We start from the raw sequence: 10,095 nt of genomic DNA on the forward strand, positions 1-10,095 counted from the left end.
ATTCATTTTTCATTTAGAGAGAAAACATCATTTAAAATGTTGTTACTCAAACTGCTGCATTTAAATCAGGTATTTGGCAGCTGTGATTCATGATCCATCTGATCCTTCATCGTAGAATTCAGTAGAGTTTCTATGAAAATCTGTTCCTGCCAGAAAAAGAAGAAAAATTAAAGAGAAAAGGGTTAAAAATCAGGAAGTTTAGACTCTTAAGGTCAAAGTTTTCATTTAATAAGTCAACATTACATATTGTATTACAGACAGTCAATGTTGAAAGTGTTAGAAGGATATTCAAAATAAATATTACAGTAGAAAGCCTTTTTATTTCCACAAGTTTTAAGAATACAGTGGTTATTGTAGAGAAGTTGCAATATCATGAGAATAAAGTTGTATTATTTCAAGAAAAAAAGTTGTTATGTAAAAATGTTAGTATTTCCATGAAATTCATACTAAAGAAAAGAATATAGTCATAGACTGGAGGATGAAGTTTTAATGTTTTGAGAAAAAGTCCCAACAATTTAACAATAATATTTCTACTGTAAAACATTGGGAACAATATTTTCATAATAAAGTTGTAGTTTTTACTAGAATGTGTAATATGTCAAGTCCTAATGTTTTCACACATATATTGTAAATGTTAAAGAAAATAATAATGTTTTAAGAAAAGGAGGTAACATTAGAAAATACAGTTTAGAATAAAAGTTCAATGTTACTAAAATAAAGTCATATGGAAATAACAACTATCTTTTGTTTACAGTGGTCTGATTCTCTGTTGTAAGTCTGTGACACCGAATCTTTAAATAATTGACTTATTCCAAACAGCGACAGTAAAACCTGCATCAGCAGCCCTCCATACCTACCTGACAGGCCGTGGATAAACTGAGCCCCTCCCAGTTAAAACCCGCTCCTCCTCCTCCTCCCCCCGTCGGGGGTTCCTTGGTGATGAAGACACTTCCTGATACACCTGGCCAGGTCAAAAACAACAGTTTATCCCGGAACAAAGAGTTGATGATTGGGAGTCACATTTTAACCTTCGCAGCATGAGCCGACAGAACAAACCTCTGAGTAAGTTCATTCTCTTTGAAATCAAAGTGACCGCAGACAAACATTTAATGATCGTTGGCGGGAACAGTCTCGCTGAGATGAAGTTAATGTTACTGCAGGTAGACCACTATCATTATGAATCACCCAGGTTCTGCTTCAAGAAATCACAGTTTATGACCGATATCCAGCTTAATCACTCGGCGGTTACTCCCCGGTGTCCCTGGAGAAAACTTTCCTCCAAACCCCGTTCAAATCTCCGGCGATGTTAAATTTTTTCTTTGGTGTCGGCTGATTGAAATACCAAATACGACAGAAAACATGTGAAGACCTTTCTTAGGGGTCTTCTTTTGGACTCGGCTCTCAAATAATTCACTTTCAAACACCCAGGTTCAATAAAATCCAGTTTTTGAACCGGTTCCCAGCAGAGACAGGCTGAAAAAACAAACTACAGATCGCTTCAAGGCGTTCAAATTTATTTAAATCACAGCTCTCCATGTGTTGGATTTTTCTTGTCTTTGATCTTAAAAGTCACGGTTATTTGGTTGTGAGCACATGAAGTTAGTTCATGTGCAAATAGGAGTTTTGAATAGAGTTTGGCTTTGGTTTCTGAGAATGTGATACAGTGAAACCTGCTGTCTTCCGTGTTTCTCCACCTGTTTCACGCCCCAACGTCAGGCTCATTTACACCTGTACCACCTGGAAACATCAGGTGTGCAACATTAATACAGTAAAGCAGTCATCATGACGGGAAACAAATGTTAATCTTAATGATTAACTGAACTTTAATCATTACTGGACAAAAGATACATTTAAACACCACTGAAAGACACTGAAGTCAACATGTGTGTTGGTCAGTCTGAGTGTGTTCATGTTGTTCACTAAACATCCATTTTTTTAGACTTGTTATTGTAGTTAACCTGTGTTTAAATTCACTGTCTCTCTGTTGATGAGAAACTAGTTCAACATTAAAAACTTCACTCATGGAAACTAAACCGTATTTTAACTAATAGTTTGTTTGTTTTTTTTAAAAAGCTTTTAATTTGAAATCACCATACTTCCTCCTGACCTGTGGTGGTGTCTCACCTGTGTCTCTTCAGTATAAAGTTCTGGCCACAGGATTAGACTAATCTCAGGATGGACGACGGTATGAAGACTCAGCTGGTGAGCGCCATCCATCTGCAGGAGGTGGAACTGCAGGAGAAGCCTGAGGACAAGCAGCAGTGCACCAACCACAACCACAGTGAGTCAGAGATCAATAATCTATAATCAATACTGAACCTGCAGACAGGCAGCAGGGCACCAACCATACCCACAGTGAGTCAAAGATCTATGTGTGTGTGTGTGTGTGTGTGTAGATCAGACGTACACAGTAGAAGAGGCTGTGGAGACCATCGGCTTCGGTCGGTTTCACATCCTGCTGTTTGTCATCATGGGAAGTTCAAACGTAAGAATCACTGACATCATCACAAGTCACGTGACATCACATCTACATTTCAGGAGTTTGAGTGATGTCTCTCTCTCTCTGTGTGTGTGTAGATTGTGGAAGCGATGGAGATCATGCTGTTGGCGGTGGTTTCTCCTGAGATCAGGTGTGAGTGGCGTCTGGAGAACTGGCAGGTGGCTCTAGTCTCCACTGTGAGTTTCCACATAGTCTGGTTCTATGATCAGAGTCAGTCCAGACCTGGTGTGGTCCCTCCAGACCCTCCAGTCCAGCTGGAGTCTGGATTAGCTCTCAGGTCTGAGATGAGTGGGTCAGGTAATAGCTGGTGTTAATTTAATTGGTTCTGCTGGTGCTGCTCAGGTACTGGTACTGGATTAATGTAGTTCATCACATGACAGATTACATATGTGTGTTGGTGACAGGATGAATGATTCTGTGTTAGAGAGCAGCTGGTGTGGTCAGGTGTTCAGAGGTCAAAGGTCAAACACTGACTGTTTCCAATCAGATGGTGTTTCTGGGCTTTATGCTGTGTGGAGCTGTGAGTGGATACGTCGCCGACAGATACGGACGCTGGAAGGTGAAACTCGCTTTAATATCAATACACGACAGGTCAGATCTGTCCTGGACTGACTGTGTGTGTGTGTGTGTGTGTGTGTGTGTGTGTGTGTGTGTGTATGAGAGACCAGGTGGTGTTTGGAGGTTTTGTGTGGAGCGCCTACTTCTCCCTCCTCACCTCGTTCGCTCCATCCTACGGTTGGTTCATATTCCTGCGCAGCATGGTCGGCTGTGGGGTCGCAGGAGTGTCACAGGGGTCAGCAGACACACACACAGAAACACACATACACACAGAAACACACACACACACACACCAGGTTCTCATGCAGGTGAACAGAGACTGTGGACCTGACTGAAAACTTGATTTAAACAAACAGCACATACAGAGATCAGAGGTCACCAGGCTGATCTGTGCTCTCAATGTTCACTTAGTTTTAATGTGTTTGGTAAAACTTTATCATTGTTTCCTTCATTTTCCCTCCATACTTCAAATAGATGATTAACAGACTTGTATGAAATGATCCAGGTTCATAAATGATTGAAGATTTCTGTGGTGAAGCGATAAAAACAAAGGGGTCAGATGATTTTGTGTTGACACATCCGGACCTTGACCTCTGACCTCTGCTGTGACCTTCAGGTTTGTGTTGAAGACAGAGTTCATCCCAGCGAAGCACCGAGCCTACCTGCTGCCTCTTGCCACTGTGAGTCTGCTCAGTGACACTAACCACAGTGATGTCACCACTTCCTGTTTCCCAGTTAAAGGTTCTGTATGTAACATTCAGAAAACCTAATGACGTGTTCAGTGAACTGCAGGCAGTGTCAGCCAGAAGAGCTGCACTGGATAACATGTGGAGTGTGTTGGAGTGTGTGTGTGTTGGAGTGTGTGTTGGAGTGTGTGTTTGCGTGTGCGTGTGTGCGTGTGTGTGTGTGTGTGTGTGTGTGCGTGTGCAGGTTGTTTGTTGACATATAAGCTTCCATTTCTAGACATTAGCTGCTGTTGCACACTGTTGGAGACAGACTGTTACAGGTCGTTACAGACTGTTACATTTTGTTACAGGCTGTTACGGGTTGTTACAGACTGTTACAGGATGTTACAGGTTGTTACAGATTGTAACAGATTGTTAGAGACTGTTACAGGCTGTTGCAGGTTGTTTAAGGTTGTCACAGGTTGTTTCAGACTGTTACAGACTGTTGCAGGTTGTTACAGACTGTTACAGGTGGTTTCAGGTTGTTACAGGGTCTTACAGGCTCTCACAGGTTGTCACAGGTTGTTACAGACTGTTACAGACTGTTACAGGTTGTTTCAGGTTGTTTCAGATTGTCTCAGATTGTTTCAGGTTTTCACAGATTGTTACAGGTTGTTTCAGGCTGTTACAGGTTGTTTCAGATTGTCAAAGGTTGTTTCATGCTGTTACAGATTGTTACAGGTTGTTACAGCCTTTTACACTTTGTTTCATGCTGTTACAGACTGTTTCAGGTTGTTACAGACTGGTATAAACTCTTTCAGGTTGTTAGAGGTTGTCACAGACTGTTACACATTGTTACAAATTGATACAGACAGTTACAGACTGTTATAAACTGTTTCATGCTGTTACAGACTGTTACAGGTTGTTACAGACTGTTACACATTGTTTCAGGTTGTTACAGACTGGTATAAACTCTTTCAGGTTGTTAGAGGTTGTCACAGACTGTTACACATTGTTACAAATTGATACAGACAGTTACAGACTGTTATAAACTGTTTCAGGTTGTTACAGACTGTTACAGGTTATTGGTCTGATCTGTGATGTCATGAGTGTAGATCTCCCAGCATGCTCTCTGCAACTGCCTGTGTATCAGATCTTTTGGATGATGGGCTCCATGTTGATCATCATCCTGGGGATGCTGGTGGTTCCTGTTCTGGGCTGGAGGTGGATGATCCGGATCTCTGTGACCCCCAGTGTCCTCCTCATCTTCCTCTTCAAGGTGAGACATCTTCCTCACCTGTCTGTAAGCTGGAGCACAGCCACACTGCAGGGAGCTGTTTATGATGGATACCAGGGACACTTCAGGTCAGATCAGATCAGATCTGGTTCCAAGTTCAAAGCTGACAGCTGACTGGATAAACAGAGGAGGGGATGATGCTGACCCTGGCACCTCCACTCTCATCTACAAAGAAGGAGAGAAAAGTGGAGCAGGAGCAATTAAAGGGGGAAGGAGCAGACCAGTTTTCAGGGCAGAGACTCAGCTGTATGAACCAGGTCATTAAAATATGATCCACTTTGTTCATCTGCATTTCAAAACGAGGAAAAAGTGTGAGACCTTGTGCTGACAGAAGTCCAGTCCAGGAGGCAGGGCTGGGTTAGGGGGCACCCTCCATTGTCCTTAGTCAGGATCAGGTGAAGGACTGATGACAGGGAGACCATCTGTCAGAGCATGTGATGAGGGTCTGATCTGCATCTGAATCCACGTTTAACATTAATGAAGCTCATTAATGTTGAGCAGAGCAGCAGAACATCTGAAATATTGATTACTGATTATTGATTATTATGACACAGTGAAACAACAGCTGGTGCAAACTGACTCTTACACCAGATTTTCAAAAATTACTTGATCCAGAGCCCAGAGCTCCTGATCCAGAACTCTGATCTTCAGGAACTCCAGATATTGATCTGCTGTGTTTAACGAGCTGTGATCAGCTGATCACTTCTATGGAGAAGAGTCGTAAGGATGTTGAACTACAAAAACACAGATGTTAGAGAGTGATGTGTTGTCACAAACAATCTTTGACAGAGTCCAGTCAGGTTTCACAGCTGATGTAATCAACCGCCGCTGATGTTGAGATTAAAGGTTCGATAAGACAGTCTCTCTGACTTTAACGGATCCAGATCAATAGACCAGGACCAACACTAAAAACGTTGGTGTTATCAGTCAGTCAATACAAACTCACTGTCTCTCTGTATTGATCTGAAACCAGTTTATTCCAGAATCGGCTCGTTACCATGTGTCGGCAGGAAACATTCAGGCGGCTGTTAAAACTCTCCAGAGGATCGCAAAGATGAACAGAGCTGCTCTTCCTCCAGGACAACTGGTAGAGCCTGCTGAGGTACATCACTCTGACATGAGCCACACCTGCATCTCTATTTATTTATATTCTCTGTTTTATTTAAGTGTATTAATCATATTTTAGTAGAAGGCCCAACACTTCATGTGTAACACTTCTCTGTACAGATGCGGAGTAGTTCAGGTTATTACAGGTGTCTTAGGTTGAGTCTAACGAAGAATATCTGGTGTAAATATCTGTTTGTGTTTCAGAAAGAAAGAGGAAACTGGAGAATTCTGCTCAGTTCATCTTTCAGGAGAACCTCTCTACTGCTGTGGTACTCATGGTAATTTTATTTATAATCAAAGAGCTTCACAAACAAACAGTAAAAGAAATCAATCAGATTAAGATAAAGAGCAGATAATAGAAGAGATTGTGTCAAAGCAGGTGGTTGTGTTAACTCACAATGGTTTAATAAATGCATCAGTTACAGTTTTCAGTCTTGTCCTTGTTAAACTGGAGGAAGTTGCTATATCTGATATCCACTGAGGAGTCCTGACGGAACAGAGGGATAAAATAGTGCATCGTTTGCATAGAGGAGAACGTTACATGATGTTTACTGATGATGTTCAAAGGGGAAGCATGTAAACATAAAACAATAGGAACCAAAATGGAGCCTTGGGGTACAAATACTCAGCAAGTACTTTATGAAGATGGGAACATGAGGCTGAGATCTGGATCTGATTCAGGTCTGTGGGCATTTTAGAGGCCAGTCCTATAATCTGGAATGTCCCTAACTGTCTGGCTTGAATACACTGAGCCTCGTCTCTGTTACAGAAAATAAACTACTTTGATTACATGTCTCATTATTACTGAAGGAGGGAGAGAAAGAACTGAAGATCAGACAGAGAGAGAGACAGAGAGAGAGGGGAGAGAGAGGGAGAGAAGTCATCACTGCTAAAGAAACTCAGCAGATCTGAATAACATGTAAACAACAGAAACACCAGCAACAGGAAATGAGACAATACACAACAGCAATAAAAGTTTATGTCCGCTGAAACACAAGAGGGCTTTAAATTTGAAATGAATATAGGAAGTGTTGAGTTTATGTACATAATGCAGTAACTTTAACACAACAAACAGGAGAGAATGAAAATTAGACTTTGTGCCAAAATCCAGCTGAGACCAGTTTTACAGATTAAACAGAGGAGTCAGACATAAAGAGCTGCTTCTGATAAAAGTCTGCGACATTCTGGAGTCGAGGTCAATAAAGACTAAGCAACTCTCCTACAACTTTCTCCCTCTCTGATCATTTTACTGTGAATCACAGCATCAGACGGCGTTGTGGTTATAAAGTCAGGATTTGACAAGTCCAGACATGTTCTGGGTTTTGACTTAGTCTTGTTTTTTTTTTTCACATTAAGAGTAGTAATGTAATACTTCTGGTCCCTGGTAAGGAGCAGGGCAGTGGTTCCTCAGAGCATGAAGACGTCATATGTATGATGATAGTATGATCAGTATCAGTATCTGAAGCTGTAAGAAATCTGACGACTACCTGTCATTGTTGAATTAGTGCAGGTCTGAAAGTTGGTTTGATAAATCCAGGACCAGGTTTCAGTGGTTTCCTTTCTGTTGGTCTTTTCACTGCTCAGGTTTGTGGCGTCCTTTGCATACTATGGTTCAGTGCTGAGCAGCTCAGAGCTCTTGGAGAAAAACTTGTTGTGTGTGACGGACGCTGACCAGGAGCATCAGGTCAAACACCGCCAAGAGGATGGACTGTGTTACTGTATCCCCTTCGGACTCAGAGACTACCAGACACTGCTCATCAGCTGCCTGGGAGAGGTGGCACGTAAGTCGAATGTTAGCAGTGCAGTATCATGATTTTAGAGATACTGACGTCCTCGGTCCAGACTCACGCCCGGAGACATCCATGCTCACCTGTAAAACTTAAATTTTTTATGTTTCAGTTGCTCCATAATTTGGTTTGTAAATTTAACCCCCAATTACTGATGGTTTAAATCGTTGTGTCACTCAGACGTTAGCATCCTCCACTTTAGACTCAAACATCAGGATCAGTTTTGTACTGGTCGCCTTTGTGGGTCAAAGGTCACCAAAGTCAAGACTGCTCAGGTTGACGCCAGCATGTGTCAGCTTTGATTTTAAGATGTTTGTATAAGCCTTCCTGTCTTGAGGGGATGATGGTCTGATGGTCTTGGGTCAGGTCTAGAGTCTAATGCTGTCCTCCTGTGTCCCACCAGTGGTCCCAGTGAACATCTGTCTACTGAATGTGTTTGGACGCAAGATTAGTCTGATGATTCTGCAGCTGCTGGCGGCCATTTTGTTCATGATGGTCAACATCTGCACAACCATGTAAGAATCTCTTCTCTGGGGCGCCTCGGTGGCTCACCTGGTAGAGCGCATACCATTAAGGCTTAGTCCTACCTGCAATGGCCCTGGGTTCGAATCCAACCCGCAGCCCTTTGCTGCATGTCATCCCCTCTCTCTCCCTGACCTTCCTGTCACTCTCTCACTGACCTATCCATTAAAGGCATTAAAAAAGGCCAAAAAATTACTTGGAAAAAAAAAAAAAAAAGAACCTCTTCTCTGTCCACTGGTCCACACTGACTGTATACAGGTTTACAATGACCTTCACTCTGACCCTATACTGGTTTACAAGAACCTCCATTCTGTTCTTGTGCTAGTTTATAAGAATCTCCAGTCTGACTGTATACTGGTTTATGAAGTCCTACAGTCGGACTGTATACTGGTTTATAAGGACCTCCAGTCTGAATCTATACTGGTTTGTAAGGGTCTCCAGTCTGACTGTATACTGGTTTATGAAGACCTCCAGTCAGACTATACTGGTTTGTAATGACCTCCAGTCTGACTGTATACTGGTTTGTAAGGGTCTCCAGTCTGACTGTATACTGGTTTGTGAAGACCTCCAGTCAGTAGGTCCATGAGATCCTCCAGTCTGACATCCTGAGGTCCTCCTTTCCCTGTCTTTCTCTCCAGGTTTGGGTTTACAGTGCTGCTGTTCCTGCTCCGGTCTCTGGTCTCCATGAACTTTAATGTTGTATATATTTACACAGCTGAGGTATGTCCACACTGGTTGTACTGCTTGTTTTTACTGAGGTTTTTATTGATCAGGTCTCGGGTAACAGGGGTTTTTTGTTTCTCAGGTGTATCCCACGGTGGCTAGGTCTCTGGGGATGGGTTTCTGTACGTCTTTCAGTCGGATTGGAGGAATGATTGCTCCCTTTATTGCTCAGGTGTGTTCAGTATCATTGCACAGGAACTGCTCAGGTGAGTTTCAGGTGTTTCTGTGGTCCATCCACATTAATCTGTGTGTACTTCAGGTACTGATGTCTCAGTCAGTCATTCTGGCTCTCACTCCATTTGCTGTGGCCTGTGTGGTCTGTGCTCTGGGAAACTTTCTGCTGCCAATAGAAACGAAAGGACGAGCTCTGCTGGTGAGAATTAAGTTACTGTTTACGTTTTGTACAAACTTTATTTATTATTTTCTTCTTAACAAACTGATTTTTTTTTTTTTTTTTCAGCAAAACTCTTGATGACGTCTCCAAACTAAACTGTTTTAGTTACATGTGAAGTAAAGAAATTAAATATGTTAGTGAGATCAGGTGTTACTGTGCATTTTATTATCAGTCTTAAGTTAATCAATTTATTAATTTATGAATGAAAGCTGGATAATTGAAGAGCGCTGTCGTTCAGCCTCAGATGGCACATGTTATTACAACATTTTGTACCATTAAAAACTAAATTTCCTTCACTTGCTAATTTCATTTCACATTAATTATTTTTGGTTTATTGGAATCATGACCAGTAACAATTACTTACTTATGACTGTCAGTGTTGTAACAACCACAAGATGGAGCCTGATGTTTTATAGAACTGTATATTTATATTATACATTTTTGTTTTTATGTTTCATTTATTTGGAAGTGGGATATTTACTATGTGTTTAAAATGAAAATTACTCATACATTAAAATATGTTTAAAATGAATGGAGGTCTT

The 10,095-nt window shown here is 41.6% G+C and overlaps 1 protein-coding gene across 4 annotated transcripts; it reads left to right on the top strand.

Annotated features, from left to right (window-relative positions):
- Positions 1 to 910: 910 nt before the first annotated feature.
- svopl (SVOP-like) lies at positions 911 to 10,085 on the top strand. 4 transcript variants are annotated; one of them, XM_071503032.1, is made up of 16 exons: positions 911 to 1,062; positions 2,139 to 2,281; positions 2,397 to 2,485; positions 2,578 to 2,676; positions 2,988 to 3,059; positions 3,169 to 3,293; positions 3,675 to 3,738; positions 4,877 to 5,002; positions 5,994 to 6,122; positions 6,332 to 6,405; positions 7,712 to 7,908; positions 8,318 to 8,429; positions 9,075 to 9,156; positions 9,242 to 9,331; positions 9,419 to 9,532; positions 9,620 to 10,085. In XM_071503032.1, the coding sequence occupies exons 2-16, from the start codon at positions 2,176 to 2,178 to the stop codon at positions 9,629 to 9,631; spliced, it is 1,491 nt and encodes a 496-aa protein (XP_071359133.1). In that variant the 5' UTR covers positions 911 to 1,062; positions 2,139 to 2,175; the 3' UTR covers positions 9,632 to 10,085. The 4 variants fall into 4 exon arrangements, with proteins under 4 accessions (XP_071359133.1, XP_071359134.1, XP_071359135.1 ...); XM_071503033.1 differs by lacking the exon at positions 4,877 to 5,002; XM_071503034.1 differs by lacking the exons at positions 911 to 1,062; positions 2,139 to 2,281; positions 2,397 to 2,485 and having other exon boundaries at positions 2,905 to 3,059; positions 6,031 to 6,122.
- Positions 10,086 to 10,095: the final 10 nt, after the last annotated feature.

Source organism: Trachinotus anak, unplaced genomic scaffold (assembly GCF_046630095.1).
Source record: "Trachinotus anak isolate AG129_WGS33_773 ecotype Australia unplaced genomic scaffold, CSIRO_AGI_Tana_v1 ptg000018l, whole genome shotgun sequence".
NCBI classification, from domain to species: domain Eukaryota; kingdom Metazoa; phylum Chordata; class Actinopteri; order Carangiformes; family Carangidae; genus Trachinotus; species Trachinotus anak.